The 20,765-nt window shown below is 36.5% G+C and overlaps 1 protein-coding gene across 7 annotated transcripts in view; it reads left to right on the top strand.

Moving 5' to 3' along the window:
- Window positions 1–20,765, top strand: part of KMT2C (lysine methyltransferase 2C) — a 152,338-nt gene that overhangs the window by 71,840 nt on the left and 59,733 nt on the right. For all 7 annotated transcript variants that reach the window (XM_088150212.1, XM_088150213.1, XM_088150214.1 and 4 more), the window contains exons 7-16: window positions 6,419–6,581; window positions 7,345–7,516; window positions 9,719–9,833; window positions 10,316–10,488; window positions 10,998–11,158; window positions 11,557–11,691; window positions 13,742–14,454; window positions 17,478–17,597; window positions 18,687–18,803; window positions 19,872–19,973. In XM_088150212.1, coding sequence (XP_088006338.1) covers window positions 6,419–6,581; window positions 7,345–7,516; window positions 9,719–9,833; window positions 10,316–10,488; window positions 10,998–11,158; window positions 11,557–11,691; window positions 13,742–14,454; window positions 17,478–17,597; window positions 18,687–18,803; window positions 19,872–19,973 — 1,971 coding nt within the window. The remainder of the gene's footprint in view (window positions 1–6,418; window positions 6,582–7,344; window positions 7,517–9,718; window positions 9,834–10,315; window positions 10,489–10,997; window positions 11,159–11,556; window positions 11,692–13,741; window positions 14,455–17,477; window positions 17,598–18,686; window positions 18,804–19,871; window positions 19,974–20,765) is intronic.

The following is a 20,765-nucleotide window of genomic DNA, read 5'->3' as shown; positions in this document are numbered from 1 at the left end:
AGCCAACCCCCAGCACTTTCCCATTAGGCAAAACCACTTCTGGCCTTCCCCAGTGCCTGGCATTCTTATTTGCTGGACCAGACTGGGGAGCCACATATAGGAAGCGTTTGCCAAAGAAGTTGGCGCGCCCAGGATAGCATGACAGTTGCAGATCTGAAAAAGAGACAGCAAAGGCAGTGAGACCCTTCTGCTTTGGCCGCAGCAGCTGGGCACAAAAGGCAAAAGGTAAGTGTGGTGAACTGGGAGAGAAGGCGGCTGGGTGAACAAACACTTACTGGTGCTTGCTGCCACTTGCTGGGGCTTCCTGGGTGTTGTGACTTAGTGCTGCACTGCTGGGACAGGCTAGGACAGTTGAGGCTTCCAGGGGCAGCTGCCGCTTTGTGCTGTACTGCGGCTTAGGGGCTTCTTGCAGCCCCAGAGCTGCGGCGCACCAAGAAACTCCTGAGCCACAGTGTAGCAAGCAGCCCCAGGACCGCATAGTCCTAGGTCTGGTTGCCACCCCGCAAGGCAGGGTGCTGGGTGGCCAAAAGGGCAGAGATGGGGGCGTAGATAGGTGGGTGGGGGGAGTTAAAGAGGAGGCAGTTCCTCACCTTACTGAGGCTTGGGGCTAGGAAGGACCAAGCTGGGAATGGCTTGGATTGGGGTGGGTCCTCGCCTAATGACCAGTGGAATTCACTTAATGACAGCAACAGGGATTGCTAGGATTGCTGTTGCTAAGCGATGCAGTCATGTGACAACTTGCTTTATGGCCGCATCACTTAGCGACAGCAATTCTGGTCCCAATTGTGATCGTAAGTTAAGGACTACCTGTAATTGAAAGCATTCTATATATAAACCATTTAAAAATTGATCATCTATGATTTCTACCATTGAACAATCTGTTTTAAAAGAGGAATGAGTATTAGCTCGGAATGAAAATTTAACTGAATGTGAAATTTAGAAACAGATGGTATAATAGTTATTGTTTGCTTTACTCCTGGGTTGAGGATATTTTGTGTGGCTTATAAAAATGTCATTGTACTTCATAAACAAGAAACAAATAGAATTTGCAGTTTTGCACATCAATTTAGAAACATAGTTAAAAGTTTACAAGAATCAATGTTTAATATTAAGTATATCAGAAATATATAATTTACTTAATTGTTACAACTTCTACTAAATATTAGGCTTAACGTTCTGTGGAATTTTGTAAAAAAGTGCCAAATAAAGAGAGCTGCATAAGAGTAATCTTACTGAGTATTCAAAACTCAGAGAGCAATTGAAATATATAAATTTCTAGACTATCAAAAAAAGGAAACTAATAGAACTAAAAGATAGTGGAAACTGGTTATAAAGAAAGGAAACTTTTTTCTTCTGTACCCATTTTTAGATCTATAATTAAAGTAAATGCTTGTGAAATAATGTACTGTGAAAAAAGTAGGACATATTTGACTAATTGCGATCAAATTGAGCAATCCAGAAGCAATCAACAGATTATATTAATATAACTTTTATTGGGTTAGAAATTAAGCTAATACTTTTTCATGAGCTATTAGTTTTGTACTAAATGAGTTCAGTATAAACAACTTAGCAATAAAAGTTTCTTTATGATTCATCTGTAACATTTGTGGAACTCAAGTTAGAGTGTTAAGTTACTTGGAGAACTGGTAAAGGCACACAAATGAAGAATTCAGGAGAGAGGAAAAAAGTTATCACGAAAGGATAAAAGAAATTTTCCCTGATTAGACTGCTGTGTATATAGACTTTAAATCACTGTCAGAAGCATTTTTAGTAATTAGAACAAATACTCAGTGCGGTGCTGTTCAATAGGACCTTCCATTCTAGCAAATGAGTGAGTTTGGCCTAGTGAAAGGAGTTCATCATCCCGTGCCACATCCTTCTTTGTAGCTAGATGGGAACAAAGATCGCGGCCTAGGGGAGAAAAAGAGGGGTGTGCGCCTCTGCTTTGTACCCCACCCTCAACTTTGTTTTTGCTTGGAGTGGTCAGCAGCGATTGACGTTCCAGATCATGAATAACTCAGAAAAATGGCAAAGTAGGTGCACAAGAAAAATACTAATCAAAATAACATCAGCCTCTTAATTTCTCTGTCATACTTATTGTGATTTCTTTAATCATACTGTGATGCTTTTATCGTCTTAATATTAGGCTTGCTCATCATTTGATAAGAATGCACTGAAACTCATATGCATAAAAATTACGTGTTGAAATATTTATAAGAGGAGCTCTAGTAGATCAGATCTGACAGTAGAGCAGTGTTTCTCAACCTTAGGAACTCTAAGATGTGTAGACTTCAACTCCCAGAATTCCCCAGCCAGCATGTCTACAGATCTTAGAGTTGTCAAGGTTGAGAAACACTGCGGTAGAGTATCAACAGTGGCTAGCAAATCATGAATGCTAGCAAATGCCTCCAAGAAACCTTAAGTAGCCCTTAGTTTTGTATATCTGCAATATCTGATTTGTCGAAGGTATTCTTCTTCTGGAATTTAAATTTTTAACACAATCCTGAACGTAATCACTTGGAACCATTGTGTTCAGCAGTTCTCACGCACTAACAACGTTATTACTTATTATTGTGGCTATCCTGATAGTTGTCTAGTATTTCAGAGCTGTTCTCGATGGATTTCTTATCCAATTTAAAATTAGACTATATATGTAAATGTATGGTTCTCATCTTTGAGATTTGGAACATTTCTTAAAATGATTTCTTAGGTGTGAAGCACAAGTATATCTTTGCCTGTAAAATTAGCCAGGCAGTTAAGCCTTCAAACTGCCCCCTTCCACAAAGTTTATGATTTCTGTGATTAATTTGAGCAACATAAAATAAGTCAAGGAGATGTCATGTTGAAGCATGGCTGGAAAATAAGTTTCATTTTAGACTTTTAAGTGTTCCCTGCTTTTGAGCTGATAAAAAGGAACTGGCATAAGGTCCCCCAGGGAGCTTCCATGGCTGAGGGGGACTAGAATCTGGTTGTGGGCTAAAAGAGAGGAACTGGCCCAAAGTCAGGCAATGAGCTTCTGTAACTGAGAGGTGGAACTGAACCTGACTCTCCCCACTTCTTATCCATCCTGCATCATGCCAGTTCTCATGTCATTACCTCGTGTCAAACCTTCTAACTGTTATAGTTTGCTTTGAAATACCAATGTATTCTATTGCTTTACATCAGTGTTTTTTAACCTTGGCAACTTTAAGATGGATGGACTTCAACTCCCAGAATTCCCTGACCAGCATACTGGCTAGGGAATTCTGGGAGTTGAAGTCCAGACATCTTCAAGTTGCCAAGGTTGTGAAATGTTGCTTTACATGTTAGGCATTGTGGATTATAGGTAGATAGTTTGTAATTTTTTAAGTCCATATGATATATTTCTGTGATTCAAAAATGGCATTTTTTAATGTAACATAGCTTTAAAATCATTTTATTCATGTACTTTTTAAACTCTCCCTTGTCAAGGGTCAGGCCAAGATATAAGAACAACATGCCTGTGTCTTTTGAATCATAACTTCTCACCTTATTTGTAGTATAGGAATGCTTTTGCTGTGGAGAAAAAAAACTCTTGTTCTTAGCAGCTGTTGCAAAGGCCTCCTGAGCATGTTTATTACTTCTGGTGGCTGGTTAGTTTTCTGTATGAATACTGCAAATGTTGATAGCTTTAGTGCTTTTGTATTGTTTGGTTTAGATTACATGCACCACGTGGTTTATAAAGTGGTTTTCCTGTAAAGTTGTAAAATGCTTTTAATTGCCCACATGGCTATACTACATGAGTTGTAGGGATTCAATTAAATGCCATTAAAATTTCACTCTCTACCCATACTTCTTTACCTGACACAATAAATCCTCTTCAACATTTATCAGGTTTCTTCAGGTTATTGTCAATTCTGCATTTAATTTATTTGTGAAATCACTTTGTGTACAACTGGTGACAAGGCAAGTTGATAACCAGTGGTGGTAACAATACAACTTTCAGATAGACACTGCTTCTCTTGCACATTTAACTTGAAAGGCAGCTGATAAATTAAATGGAATTAATACTATTTTTATCATTGATGAGTATATGTTTATTACATATTCAGCTTACTAACATTCAATATAATTTAAAACACAAAAAGACTTTTTTTAAAAAAATTACCTTTAAGTTGGAATTTTTATATGAATTGCAGTATGAAACTGCTTCGGGAGCTGCACTGGTTGCCCGTGAGTTTCCAGGTGCAATTCAAGGTCCTGGTTGTCACCTATAGAGCCTTCATGGCTTGGGACTGGGTTACCTTAGGGACCGTCTTTTCCCAGTTGTTTCTACCCGTCCAATCCAATCTGGCAGATTGGGCATGCTCTGGGTCCCATCAACCAAGGAATGTCGGCTGGTGGGGACCAGGAGACGTGCCTTTTCTGCTGTGGCACCTGCCCTCTGAAACATCCTCCCTCCTATGATTAGGATGGCCCCGACCCTTTTGGCTTTTTGGAAGGCCTTGAAGACCTGGCTTTATGCCCGGGCCTGGGGCCCCGAGCGTGTGAAGGGCCCCGTTTCATGATTGTGCTGATACTGACGGTTTTTTAAGAACTCTTGGCTGCCGTTATATTTATATTTAATTTTTTATACTGTTTTAAATGTTGGCTGTTTTTATTGTTGTTAGCTGCTCAGAGTCACTGGTCTGAGATGGGCAGCTATATAAAATGAATGAATGAATGAATGAATGAATGAATGAATGAATGAATGAATGAATGAATGAATGGATCTCCAGTGCAGCTGCGTATGACTGAAATATGTCATATTTACCTAAATATTTTCAGTAACCATATCCAGTCTTTGGAAATCCTTATTAAGAAACATGGTCTTTATCTCTTCCATACTGGTTGTTGCCATAGGACAAAGACCTTCCTTTTCAGGAAGGTATTTTTTATCTAGCTATTTTGGAACAAAATATTAGTAACAGAAGTAACTACAGGTAGTTGTCATTTAACAATGGTAATTGGGACCAGCAACTCTGTCGCTAAGTGATGCAGTTGTAAAGCGCGATGTCACATGACCGTGCCAACTTATAATGGCAACTGCAACAGTCCCATTTGTCATTGTTAGGCAAATCCCACCTGGTTGCAGCATCCCACGATCATGTAATCGCCATGTGCAACCTCCTGCTGGCTTCCCCATTGACTCGGCTTGTTGAAAGGCAGCAGTGAAGGTTGCAAATGGCAATCATGTGACCGTGAGATGCTGCAACATTGTAATTGCGAACCAGTTGCCAAGCACCCAAATTGTGATCACGTGGCTGCAGGGACGCTGCAACAGCTGCAATTATGACAACCTGTTGTAAGTTATTTTATTTTTTAGTATGTTGTAAGCCGCCCAGAGTCCCCCATTGTGGGGAGATGGGCGGGGACAAATCAAATAAATAAAATAAATAAATAAGTCCCCTTCATTCAGCACCGTTAACTTTGAATGGTCGCTGAATGAGTGGTCATTCAACAAGGACTACCTGTAAAGTTAGTTGGCAGGTTTGTAATACTTTTTTATTGCATTATCCATTAAGAATGAAATTGACATTTCTTTCTAGATTCACATTAGTCCTTGGTGAAATATTAACTTTGCCTTGTGCACCCCAAATACAAAGTTAGAAATTATCAACAATATTTTACAGAATTAATATTTTCTAGTAGTTTAAACAATGCGTTCCATTAAACTTCCATCTCATCTTGGAGCATATATAAAAGTGTCAGAGTATAGTGGCCTTCACTTGAATTAAAAAGTATAATAGAAAGCGTCAAATTATTCTGTCACCAAAGAATTTCACAGCACTGGTGAAACCACAAAGAAATTCTGTTCTGTGCATTTTTTTTCTTTTGCATTATCTGAATATATAAATAGAAAATCTAATCTGTGATTATGTCTAAGGCAGTAAGAATAAATTTAGTTAATGATGTGAGTTGCAAGTTAAATTAATAATAATAGGTTGTTGCAATGGCTTAATTGATGGATCAGCATTTGTTATTTCTGGGTGGGAGAAAAAACATGTTTTGAAGCATCTCAACATAGAAAACATTTGAAGATACAGCAGGGATATTGAAAAGGGTAAAAAAATGTTCTATTTTATGTAGTATGCAGGTTGAACTAAACCCATTTTACTGAAATAATTACAGTTTTTAAAAATGGCATTTACTTGTCTATAGTTGTGCCTCTCGAGTGGACAGTTCATTATATGAAAAAAGTGTGCATTCCAGTTGCTATAATAAGTAAAGCATTGGATTTGGAAATAGGCAGCCCAAATCTTGGTATTTAGTCGGCTGTAAATTTTAGAAAGATTTGTGATAAATTACTATATCTTTAGTCACTTCACAGAGGGAATTAACTTAAGGGAGAAAGAGCAGAAAAATACTATATTTCTATGAACTTGAGCAGTACTGAGTGGTCGTATGTTTTGTGTTTCAGCGATGTGCATACTGCAAGCACCTTGGAGCCACTATCAAATGCTGTGAAGAGAAATGTACCCACATATATCATTACCCATGTGCTGCTGGAGCAGGCACATTTCAGGATTTTAATAACTTTTCCCTTCTTTGCCCAAATCACATTGACCAGGCTCCGCAAAGATGTAAGTAGCAGTAGTAAATAATGTATATTCCGAAAATATGTAACACAATCTCCTAATCAAATATTTGTTTAGTTATTTCAAATCTCTATGGATTTGTGTGGGTATTATTTGACTAGATTGGTTCGGCTCCCTGGCTGTTGTTTTATATTGTCTTATTGTATTGTTTTTTAAATGTTGTAACCTATTGTGAGATGGGCATCTATATCAATTGAAGAAATAAATAAAACAAAAACAAAAAAGGAATTGGGGGAGATGGATTCTGCCCAGTTTTACTCAGCTTGTAGCCTTTTGTAAGTGATGTAATAAAGAATTATAGGCAGGGAGATGGCACAAAATTAGTTTCCCCTCTTTCCTATCCAGTAGCAGTTCAGTTTAAATATTGAGAAATGACAGGAGGAAGTCAGACTGCCTTATTATCAGCTAATTTAAGATCACTTTGTCCTGCTCTCTCATGTTATGGCATCTTTCTTGAAATGTAAATGGCTGTTCCTGCTATGCTGTTTTTAAGTAATGGCAATGATTTTACTAACACCTGTTTTAATTTTAAAGAATGTGATCTGTGTATAGTAGCACAGACTCATATGAACATTAAATATTTTATTTTTTGTGTACATTCTTTCACAATGTTGCCTGCATAATCCATATGTAACACTTGGATAAAATTTATAAAATTTAAAGGTATATCTACCTACTCAATTTTTTTGAAGTGAATTAAAGATTGTTTCCCTATAAAATAACACAGAATTCATCTATTAATTTGTAGCCAAGGAAGAAGCTAACTGTGCAGTGTGCGACAGCCCCGGTGACCTATTAGATCAACTTTTTTGTACAACCTGTGGCCAGCATTACCATGGGATGTGCCTGGATATACAAGTGACACCTATCAAACGGGCAGGTTGGCAGTGCCCTGATTGCAAAGTGTGCCAGAACTGCAAGTAAGCAAAACTGGAATATAAAGCGCAAATGGATTGGTGCCCCATTTTAAATTATCGTGTACAGGTAGTCCTTGCTTAGTGACCACAATTGGGACTGGTGACTCCTCTGCTAAGTGCCATGGTCACTAAGCAGAAAATCACGTGATTGTGCCAGACTTCCATTTTGGTCATTAAGTGAATCACCCCGGTCATTAAACAAAACATCACATGACCATGACTTACAATTTTATTTCCATGTTCTCCATTAACTCTGCTAGTCGCAAACCAGTTGGGAAGTGCACAAATGGCGATCATATGATCGTGGGACGCTGCAACAGTCATAAATGCGAGGATTAGTTGTAAAGCTTTTTTATTTACACCATCATAACTTTGAACAGTCGCTAAACAAGGCAGTTGGTAAGCGAGGTCTACCTGCAGTGTTATCAAGAGATGAAGTAAAACCTATGGAATTTTTTCTGTTGTGTGCATTAGAGGATAGGTGGTTGAGGATAGGATGTTATCAAGAAATGGCATTTGCTTTCTACACTACATAACCCAAACAGGTTTGCTTCTAGAAGTCTGGATTCTTCCACCATATTTACTTTTCTTTGATGGTTTCTCTTCTAACATAGTCTGTTTTTCTCCAGATGTGGTCTATGATCTATGAAAATGGTTAAAATAATCTATTGGGAATGTTTCTCATTAGTGTTAAAAATCCACAATAGACTGTGCATTCTGTTTGTTTTACAGACCACAGTGCAACGAAAGTGCTAGCATAGTTCTAGATAAAATGCTGAACCTAACGTAAAACAAAATGCATCCCTAAGTTTTAACACTTCCACTTCTGTGTTTGTTCCTCACAGTGTCCATGTCAGTTTCAGAATCAATGCAAATGCTGTGTAATACTCCACAATTTCTTTAACCACCATTGATTTTGTTGTTACTTCTTTAATCCTGTTTCATATCATTAGATTCTGAGGATGCCTAATAACAACCTAAAATTGCTGTATTTATTCCTTAATATTTGTGAGGCCATATACACATGCATCATAAATCAGGGATGCCAGTGAGTGGGCTTATAGGGAGGCGGTGAAGGGCTTGGTGGAGTGGTGTAATAAAAACAACTTGGTCTTAAATGTGGAAAAAAACTAAGGAGATTATTACAGATTTCAGGAAGAACCAGTGTAGTCACACTCTACTTTTTATTAATAATATAGCTGTGGAGTCAGTCAGTAGCATTAGATTCCTAGGGGTGCAGCTAACGAATAGTCTGACCTGGTCCCTTAACACCGCATTTTTGGTCAAACGAGCACAGCAACATTTACATTTTTTGCGCCGGATGAGGAAAGTACATCTCCCATCTTCCATTCTCCTTACTTTCTATAGAGGCACTGTAGAGAGTGTACTTACTAATTGTATTTCCATCTGGTTTGGAGGCTGTAGTGCCTCAGACAGAATGTCTGTGCAGAGGGTAGTAAGGGCAGCAGAGAAGATAATTGGGATCTCTCTGCCTCTCATCCAAGATGTAGCATATGCGCGCTGTCTGTCTAGAGCTCGAAAGTTCGTCAGAGACGCCTCCCATCCTCATCATGGCCTGATTTCTTTGTTACCCTCTGGGAAGAGGTTTCGCTGTATCTGATGTAGAACAGCCAGATTGGGAAATAGTTTTGTTCCCCAGGCTATTAGATTCTTGAATGTTTAATATGTTAATGCCAAATGTGTATAGAATGTATATTTTATAGTAATTATGGTATCTTGATTGTACTTTTAGTGTCTGATTGTAATTGTGAGCCAACTGCAATGGAATTTCATTTTATTATACACTTGGTGTATAGTGTATAGTAGAATGACAGTAAAGTTATTATTCTATTCTATTCTATTCTATTCTATTCTATTCTATTCTATTCTATTCTATTCTATTCTAGTGAGGCCATATACACATGCATCATAAATATAATATGCTTTATGATTGTGGTGCACTAGTTCTTATATTTAAACATGAAATGGTGTATCTACTAGAGAAAAGATTCTACTAGAGAAAAAGAAAAGTATCTACTAGAGACTGTGGTTCTGGTCATGGACATTGTGTTTTAGTTGAGGTTTTAGCATTTCATTAGCCTCTTTGCCTGCTATTGCTGCTTATATTCATCTGTCTTGCTTCAAAGTGAAAAGTATTTTTATCTTTCTATCCGATATAACTTAAACTATGGATCTTTTCCTTAGGCATTCTGGAGAAGACAACAAAATGCTCGTATGTGATACATGTGACAAAGGGTATCATACTTTTTGTTTACAACCAGTTATGGATTCTGTACCAACAAATGGGTGGAAATGCAAAGTGAGTTTAAATTCAGTTTCCTAGATTTAGATTTAATGTGGAATTGAAGTGCAGGCTGTTTTAAGGGCAACATTCAAGAAGGCTGTAAGAGTGGTGCTTTTCCGCAAGCCTTTTTTTATGGAGAACTCCTGCTACTCAGATGGCAGAATGGGATTTTATTTACATTTTTAATTGAGTATTTGTTATTATTACTATTATTATACTGCGTGGTAAACTGCCAAGCATCTTTTTAGCAGATGGCATACAAATAATTGTATAAATAAATAAACTTTATTTAACAGAAGATATAAATTGCTGAGCAGGGGGCAATAAAAAAACGTTCTATATAGGTGCACTGTTAGTTGACTGAAGGTTTCTGAGTTTTGACTTCTGATTAATTTTAATAATTTTTAGATTTAATGTAAATATGCTGGTTGATTACTGTTTTTGATATCATAAAATAATATGGGTAAAAGAAAAAGCTTATTTTCTTTGACTTCCAGAACTGCAGGGTATGTGCAGAATGTGGCACACGGACCAGTAGCCAGTGGCATCACAACTGTCTTATGTGTGACAGTTGTTATCGTCAACAAGATAGCCTACCTTGCCCTTTCTGTGAAAAATCCTCCTATCCAAACTTGCAAAAAGAGAGGTTGCACTGTCATATGTGCAAAAGGTGAGAAGCGCAGTTTTTGTTCCACCTTGACTTAGTCCTCTGCTTGTTGTTAATGGTTTCCAAATCATTTCAAGGGGAAATGTTTTAGTTTTCTTTGGTGCTTACTTGTTGCATCCAATATTGATCTTCCTGAAAATTTCCCTTCATTTCTCACAGAATAATAATATGCACAAGAACTGCTGCTAATGAGACTCAGTGCTCAAGCTCTCATCAAATTCTGTAGAATTATATTCTATAAAGGTTTAACTAAGACGCAAACAGTTGGCTTGTTATCATTTATAATGGAACTTATTTGTTGTTAAGAAATTAGGTGTAGGTGCACACAATGCTCTTTTTCTCCACTAGTGAGCTTGGCATATTTTATCAGTTATCCAAGTAAAACAATAAATATTAAAAGGTTTAATTTGAAATGGTCCAAAATGTTGAAAGGGCCTTTTTCCCAATGAAACTATATATCAGTGGAAGAGTTTAACAAATTAATCTGAATTTAAACCTATTGTTCCCTGCAGGTGGATACACATAGGGTGTGACAAACCTCCTGACAATGAACTGGATATTCATTTAAAAGAATATGTCTGCAGTCTTTGCAAACATTCAGATGTAGAACAAGAACATACACAAATGTGTGACATGATGGAGACTGACCAACTTCTTCCTGGAGTTGGCACAGGTAAGCGCCTACCTCTTCTTTTATCTCTTATGTCTATTGTTGAATCTTCATCTGAAATCGACAGACCTCTTCCTATTCAAGATTATTGCTGCAATAAAACACAGTAGTTTGTTAAAGTCTATATTGCTGGAATTCCTCAATAAAAGTTTCCAGAAAGACCTCTCAGTTTTAGCATGAATGCATCTAATGCTTCATTTTTCTTCCCACTATTTAACTCAAGCCTAATTAAGAACCGTTCCCAGCTTTTTAAAAAGGTACAAACCTAATACGGGAACACAGTTCGAAGCAGAATGGTATTTGTTATCAAAAGTTCTCCCCATAGTTTGAATGGGAAAAAAAATAATAATTCAAGCCTGATAATGTCTTTGCTTTTGTTTAAATCTATGCAAATGAAATAGAAATAGAAGATGGTCCAGAAGATGCAGCAAACAAGAAGCAGTTAGTATCTGAGGGTAGCCTTGATCAAGAATCAGTGGTTGAGTCTTCTACAGATAGTAAGAGCACCCTTTCTTTGGCAGCACAAGAGCCTATAGGTATGTATATAAAATGCAATCAGAACTCTGAAATACTTAGAAAATGTAACAACATTTGAGCAGCACATTCTCTTTTTATAATAATAAGAGATTTAGAAGTGGATAAGGTTATTATTCCATGGAAACTGTATTTTGTATCAATATGTAATCTACAGTCTTCTGATGAAATACATAATACAACAACTCTTTATTACAGCCAAAGGCCAGAGATAAAAGGTATAACTGAAAGAAATAAGTAATAGAAAAATAGTTGTTAGGCAGTGGAGTTAATAACTTATTTCTGGTCTCTTCTTCTCCAGGTTGAATTTTTTCTGTTTATTGTATTCACTGTAGAAGAGACTCATTATTTAGGGAGCAGGATAATTTTTTAAATTATTCATTTCTTTGTTGGTTGAATAATTTCAAAGTATACATTATAATTTTATTGACTTTTTATAATGATATATAAAAGTGAATGAATGGCATTGCATAATTTTGTAAAATAAATTATTATTCACTGTTAGAATTATGGCAGGACTAAAAAGTGAGAACACTTCATGAGACAGTGAAAATTCAGTAGGACTTTTAAGAAACTCTCTGTTTCTTAAATTATGCCAAAGAGTTGTTCATAAATCTGAGATGTCACAATTCAGTTAAACTGTCCCAATAAACAAATAGGAGGATCTTACTCAAATCTGTTTCTGAGCAAGGTAGATTAATAAATAAATTACTACTAAAATAAAATACTTAAAGTATGCGTTTCAACCTACAAGTTCAGTAAGATCACTAGCATCTGAGTTAATTATTCTTCATGATACATGCTTCATGCTGTAAATTATGATAACTTAAAAATATATCAGACTTAGGACAAGTATGATAATTCAGACTAAAGGTATCTGTCTAATTATGCATGAAATATTCTAGAAAAAGATAATTAGTGGGAATTTCTAGTTTGCTAAACTTGACACTAGAGATTATAAATATTCTGGAGCAATAATAATAAAAATATAGTATTTATATTATGAGACCCAGTTTGGTGTAGTGGTTAAGGCACTGGGCTAGAAACCAGGAGATCCTGACTTCTTGACCCACCTTAGGCATGAAGCCAGCTGGGTGACCTTGGGCCACTCATTCTCTCTCAGCCCTAGGAAGCAGGTAATGGCAAACCACATCTGAAATCTTGCCAAGAAAACTGCAGGGAGTTGTGCAGGCAGCCGCCAGACATCAATAATGACTCAAAGACACTAAATTAACTTGAATTGAATTGAATTGAATTAATATTATTACATTACATTACATTATGTTACATTACATTACATTCTGGAATATTTTGTGGTTGTGATAAAAATGCTAAGTGACAACATTTGTTTAGGAAACCATGAATGAAAGTAGCCTCCCAATATTTTACATATTATCCCCTCTCTTTCTTCCTAAATACCCAGGAGCAAGAGTTTGGAAATTTTTGCTTTTGATTAAATCTTGATTTGTTATATAAACTCAGAATTAATTTTAAATATGACAAGTTTAAAGTAGCGAACTTCATTAATTATGATTTGAAGTAAAGCTTGGGTTCTGAATTCATAATTATGCTAAAGGAAAATTGGGAGCACACAATTAAAGACCAATTAAGGTGTGGACATGACATAAATTTATACAATTATTTTATGTCAGTGGAAAGTGTTCTCCTTTTCATAGTGGTAAAACTCTGGGCTATTTAATTGAATGGACATTTATTTGGTAGGTAAAGATAAAAGATATTTCTTATATGGTATATAATTTGTGGATTTTTTTGTTATAAGTTGTGATAAACTAATTCCTAGCTAGGTTAGATAAATATATGAAAGGATAGGTTTACCAATAATTAGCAGCAAAATGCTAATCGGAACCGTGTTTTCATAAAGTGTTACAGAACTGAAGTTCAGAATTCAGAAACAGTGTGGACGCTTAGCTGCTTGCACTTTCAAGCGTTCAGGAAACCAACTAAAAATGAAAACTATTTTTCGAAAGGATGATGCTTTCTGTAACAGTGCTGTAGTATGAGACTTAAATACCATGTCCTCATTTGTTTCAGGCCTTTCATTAGATGAAAAGAATTGTGAACTGGAAACACAGGTTTCCAATCATTTTGGTGAAGAAGAAGGGGAAACATCTGTTAAAAATACTCCTGCATCTGATAGCAACCACACTGATAAAAAGAGGGAAACTTCAGAAAATATTCCAGAAATAACACAGCAAGTATCAGACAAACAACCTGAAGAAACAAAACCATCACAGGCGAGCACTGAGTTGGCGGAAATGCCCCCAGAGGAATGTCACCTTCCTATGAAACCAGAGGATATACCCAAGGTGCCTGAAACTTTTGTTTTAGTCAATAAAGAACCAGTCTCCAATCCTAAGGAAACAGTATCTGAAACAGTGGTCATTCTAGAAGGTACAAGTGGAAGAGACACTCCTGGAAATGGTGAAATGTCATCTCTTCCTGCGAGTGAAAGTTGTGCAGCTGACAGTTCACCGTTGGCAGATCCAGCTTTAAAATCATCACCTGAGATATTTTCTTCATTTCCACCATCTGTTGAAATAAATAAATCTTCTAGTGTGTCTTCCTTGCCAGCAACCTCACCAGAGTTAGGCTCATCACATGAGATGTTGCGATGCCAGATGTCATCACTAGAATCTTCTGCAGCTCTTCCAACCACATATGTATCACTCACTCCAAAAATTGGAATGGGAAAACCTGCTATCACTAAAAGAAAATTTTCTCCTGGGAGACCAAGGTCAAGACAGGTGAGCACATTGGTTAAAACCTATTGGATCTTAATAAGAATCATTACTTTGGCTATGATATAATTGGAGATATTTGTTCTCCCTTTTCTCTGAAACTGAGATTGTGGCATTTAAGTATATTACTTTACCAATAATTACCAAGGAACAAACATTTATAGTATTAAAATGGAAAAATGCTCTAAGCTAATAGCATTCTGAAAGTCTAAAGATAGACCAAAATGAGAAACTGCTTTTAATTCAGATCTGAAAACACAGTAGTATAAATCACATCATCATCATCATCATCTTTTTTTTTTTTTTTTGCTACTGCTTTCTCTTAGAAAATTAGGGATAATTGTTATTTACCAATTTTGCCCAAAGTGTTCTATTTTGGTTTTTGTGTGTGTGTTTATTCCAGGAGAAAGCATATTTTTCAATATTATTTTTTGGTTTAGGCTGTTTCAGTATATAGAGCAAGCCTTTATTTCTTGCAGGTAGTGATTGCAAGCGTTTGTAATACAGCTTATTTAACCCAACCCAGCACCTTGCTTGCAAAGATAATTTATTTCACTAGGGATTTGGGGAATTTATCCATAGTTCTACATTCTAATCAGCTTTATTTGATTACTTTTATAACCTGCCATCAGCAAGAGTGCTCCAGGCATTAGATTAAACTAAATTTTCATGAGTAAAAATAGACTATAACGTACATGCCTCAATTATAATTTGTTTCTTAAACAAAATTATCTGTTTTTCCCCCCTACTACTAATTTACAATGAAGTACCTGTTACCATCCCATTATTCCTTAACTCTAAGATGAGTCTATTGCAGTATTTAAGAATTCAAGATTGTACAGTTAAAACACTTGTTCACTACTAATCATATCCATGCCAGGCCAGATACTATTCTACATAGAAACTTAAACATAGTCTTAATTGTCTATCAATCAAGATTATGATACTAAAGAAAGCTTAGAATATTTACAATATAAAATCTAATTCCTTCCATTTTTGGTGGTATTTCATCAGAAGATAGAAGCTCTTTCTAAATAATATCTTAAAAAGAGATCATGATATAATTAAAAACATTAAATGTTATGTTATACTTTTGAATGCACCGTTCTAAAAAGAATGCTCTTTGTCAAAGATCTTAAGGACTGGGTGAGTCAGTTTCCTGATTAGGTTTACCACGTAGGCCTAAATAATACTGTTGGCTATGTATGAAGTATTAACTGTATTAACCTTAACTACTGAGGATAGTAAGATTTAGGGCTGAATCAGACAACATTAACCATTATAAGAATGAATTTTAGTAAGCCGCCGTTCTTAGTATCTCATCAAAAACTCTAATAGCTCTAATACAGGTTTTCTTTTCCTGCCTTTGAGAATCTCTGAAGATAATTGGCCTGGTTAGGTTGGACACCAGGTCATGGTTTGGTGCTAGGAGAATACGTTTTGCAGTCCTATACCATTGTATCCCTTATGTCCTGGATTTGGGCAAACCATACTTTTCTATTGTGTCTGAATTGCAGTCATTGGTTCATAGAAATCACAGGTTAACATTATATCTGAACTGGTCCTAAAGACTCCAAGTCAGGCTTGAGTCATGGAAGCTATATAGGTATGTCCATGCAGTTTTCTTGGAAACTATGCAGAAATGGTTTGCCACTGCTTTTTTAAAAAAAATTCTGAGTCAAGCTTATGCACATAAGAATAGAATATGATTACTTAGCAACATTCAATGAAATAGAGTCAGATTGAGCTGATGATAACAGTTGGAGATAAAAAGCCAGAGTGACCCAGATGTTTAACTAGGAATGGAGGTGGCAACTTTTGCTGAGCATCAACTTAGTATGGATAGGAGTCACTATCTCCATTTCTAGATAAACAGGCCTAAGATTTTCTGATGCTCTTTCACTCACGTACTAATCAAGTCTGATCCTGGTTAGTTTTTTTTTCATTACCAACCAAAGTTAGCTAGATGCTGCCACTTGCTTTGTCTTGGCCTTATGTGTAAGAGATCCCAAATAGAATGATTATCCTCTAAATGCACTTTTTATTTTTGACTTCCCAGAACTATTTATCTTTAAAGATCTGGTTGCAAAATATATAGGAATTAATTAAGAATTTAAACCCAAATGATTGTGGCTAACACGTAAAGATCTTGAATCTTGTTACCATCTTAATTTCTAAGTCACAGTCACCAGTAGTTGTTGCCCTTGTTCTGGAATGATTTTGTAAAAATAAAATGGGCCCAGTTAATTCATAATTAACTAGGCCCAGTAATTTTTGTAAGAAACAGTTGTTTTAAAGATTTCTGCCAAGGTTGGAGTTGGGGGATAATATATTTGTGTGTTCCTTGTGGATGACATCTCTGAATCTGACTCTCTAGCTTAATGTGAGGGATGGATTCTTACATGTAAAGGTTATTTGGAGTACAAGTATAAGAAACATTTATATCAAACTAATACCATGAAAATATATGTGAATACAATCTTTATTTCTGAATGGTGTGAAATAAAATATATTGGTTACTTTTAAGACACATAAGGTAGTCATGATTGCTTATTAATTTTATTTGATATATAAACTTAATAGTTACATATGTATTTAAAATAGTGCTTAGATCACGTACTGCTCAGAGATACCTTAACTGGTCACTTTTTTTTTCATGTTCATATTGCACCTTTTATTTTAAATGTTTTTTGTCTAATATACTTAACATTGCTGGTTAATAATTTTGTTTTAAGTGACACATCTAATCTACTCTCTCCAACTTGCAGACTAATTTTAAGTGTATTAAAGATCTTACAATAACAATAGGCACAATATCCCCAAACTGACACATCGTGATTATTACTGTAAAAATCAAAGTTATAGCCAAACTTCCACTGCATCTTTTTATTGTCCAATAATTGTGTTTATTTCCTATCAATGTTTTATATTTTATCTTCAACCAGATGTTTATCTACAATGCAACTTGATGTTTATCACTTATAGATGTGAATGTTTTATACATTTATTTTCTCATCTTACATATCTAGGGTGCTTGGAATAGCCATAATACAGCAAGCCCACCTTCTTGGTCCCCGGACATTTCAGAAGGTCGAGAAACTTTCAAATCTAGACAACTACCTGGCAGTGCCATTTGGAGCATCAAAGTGGTAATTAATTTGTATTTATACTTATGTGATCTTTTGCTGTCTGTTATTGTCTATTCTAAAATATACTTTTTCAGGTGCAACTGATCTGTTTTTAAACATCTTGATTTTTAAAAAAATAACTAACTGCATTCTATCCTATCCTGTAGGATGGAATAGCAGTGCCAGAATAGGCAAAACACCACATTGAGTCAGTTTCTAGTTCAGGGAAATGCGGTACTTAATCCTCACATGGGGCATATAGGACATCCTCACGACAGCAGAAGCCAGAGATTTGGATGTTGCACTAGAACAAACTGCAGTTCCTCTGCCCCAGAAGGTTGCATCCTTACCCTGTTTAAACTATTTATTCCTGTACAAAAGAATCCAGATTAAATTATTGAAACACTGAGGATAAATCAGGAAGGGACCAGAGTTTGTACTCCCAGCATTTGTTCAGTCTTATTAAACTATGATTTATCAAGCTAGCATAGTTAGGTCTGTGCTAACTTACAAATAAACATTTTTATGTTTGAATTGCACTATTGTATATAAAGTATTACTGCATACTTAATATATAGTAAACTATATAAAAATATTATCCTGGTTGTTAATTTGCAAGGACTTATTCAGTTGATATATGTATATTATATGAATAGGTTATATTGTGTAAAATATTCATTCTCAAATTCTTCATATGAAAATATTCAGCTTTGTGGTGGATATTGTTATGAATATTCTTCTGTATGTGCTTTCAGCTAATAGAAATGAATTATTTGCTTTTTTTGTATTATATCATTGCCTGTTATTTAATTAAGGACAGGAGAGGCAATGATGGGTATGGATATGATTTTGATGAAATTGTGGAGGGAGAGCCATAATGAGCTTCTGGAATAAAGGACATTGTCATAATAAACGAGGGCACTTAAAGAAGGATGCAACATTCATAGTACTCTGTAAGGAAAGTTCTGCTTATTTCTGCAATTTATCTTATACAAATGATCATTTGAAAAAGTACATTCAGGATTCATGTATTTAAGGAACATGTATTAATATAAGCTCCACAAAGGGTGTTTTGATTCTGTTTAACTTTCTGTATTTAATTATAAATAGGGTCGTGGGTCAGGATTTCCTGGGAAGCGGAGACCACGAGGTGCAGGTCTTTCTGGAAGAGGTGGACGAGGGAGATCAAAATTGAAGAATGGAATTGGATCAATTCTTGCTCCAGGGGTAAGAATCCTTTACACAGCTTCTTATGTTAATTAGACCAAACAAATAGTGCCAAAAGTCATTGCTGAGAATTTAAGGTGTGCAAGGGTGCACGAGAGGCACCATGTGGGTCGGAGAGGGTGTGCAGGGGTGCAACGCGGATTGAGGAGGATGTGTAAGGGTGTGTGAAAGGCACCGTGGGAATCAAGGAGGGTGCATGGGGGTGCGGTGTGGGTTGGGGAGCATGCATGGGGGTGTGGCGTGGGCAGGGGTGCAGTGTGGGTTGGGGAGGGTGCTTGGGGATGCAGTGCAGGTCATGGAGGGTGCACTGGGTGCCAGAGTGGCTAGCACAGCGCGAGCACAGAAGGTGAGAGAGAGTTACTCCAGTGACTTGCAATCTTTCCTACCGGTTTCCCCTTTGACTTTCTGGGGAAGCCGGCATGGAAGGTTGGAAATGGCAATCATGTGATCACCCATTGGCAAGTGCGAATGGGTTGCCAAGCACCCAGATCACAATCACGTGGCCATGGGGGTGCTGGGATGGCCACAACTTTGAGGACCGGTTGTAAGTCGTCTTTTTCAGCACCCACTTGAATGGTCACTGAGCGAATGGTCATAAGTCAAATCAAAGACTACCTGTATTCAGCAACATGGCAATAAGTACATAATTTAAATGCAAAAAAAATCTTTTTTAAAAAATGAGCATATCTTTCTTCAGCATAAGCACCCATTAATCTGTGAATTCCTTTTTATTCTTATTGTGTTTGTTTATATTTTAGAGAACTTTTAAGTTTAGGAATTACAGTGAAACACTAAGCCTGTTTGCAAGTTGAAATCCTCATTCAACCCAAAATGTAGTCTAGGTTCTGTCATTAACCTCCAGTGTAACTATCTTACATATATAACTGAAAATAAAATTGGGAAAGGGCTGTGTACGGTGCCTTGAGCTCTTAGGAGAAAGACAGATGCAATATTCTGAATGTGTATTAACTCCTTTCTATAAATCTGAAATAATTTATGTTCTATTGTGTAACAGAGTTAAAAGCTGGTAGTAAATTGTTAAAGTAATTCTTCTGTTCTCTTTTGCAGGTCACAGATATGGATATCTCATCCAGCAAAGATGAAGAAGAAAACTCCATGCATAATACTGTTGTCCTGTTCTCTAGCAGTGACAAGTTTACTTTACATCAGGTTGCAATATTCAGATGTACTTTGTTATCTTCTGTGGAAATCATTATTATAATTTTTAATGACTTTCTTGGAGAGTATTCAGACAGAAATCTCTTCTCATCTGCCCACCCCTGCCCCAAATCCCTAGTGGAGGGAATACTTCATAAAATTCTAGGCACCTGCTAAAATGAGAGAGTGCGAAGGCAGTCCGTTCCAAGGCTTTATGCTTCCCAGTCCACCCAAGAGAGGAGGGTATTGATAAGCCCTCTGTATATCAGGAAGAGGGGAGGATTGACATTAGGCATGTATTCTCATAAGCAGCTGCCTGATTTCTTTCTTCTGAAATCCTGGCAAGCCGCTTATCTGTCTTCCCTGCAAAGGCGCAAAAGCAATCTTTGCGTTGCCTCCTTTATCATGGGGACAAATGGATAATTTCACAACATGCCCCACAAAGAGAAAAACTGCAGCTTTAGCCCTTACAGCCGATGCCACTCTATACCTAGTGTCAGTTGCAGTGAAGGGGAGCAGGAAATAGTTGTGGAAAATATAACAGTTATGAAATCTCTGTTTTCGATAGATTTCCAGAAACAGCTCTTTCACGGATGCATTTCACCATGCCAGTGTCATCAAGTCTTTGGTTCTGTTCAGCAGATTTCAGAGGGCTTTTTCTTTTTTAAGTCTTGTCCCAGATACACTAGAGCAAAAAACGTGGCTTTCCTGATTGTGACAGCTTACTCCATAATTCTGATTTCCTCTTTCAGTAGAACAACGAAATGCCTTTCTATTTAAACAATTATTCTTTTGTATATTAAA

This window comes from Python bivittatus, unplaced genomic scaffold (genome assembly GCF_059951505.1).
Source record: "Python bivittatus isolate LINGU-HERP-01145 unplaced genomic scaffold, Pbiv_v1 ctg000610_np1212, whole genome shotgun sequence".
In the NCBI taxonomy this organism is placed as follows: Eukaryota; Metazoa; Chordata; class Lepidosauria; order Squamata; family Pythonidae; genus Python; species Python bivittatus.
Note: the sequence above shows the minus strand (reverse complement) of the source record. Positions and strands in the feature narration are given on the sequence as shown.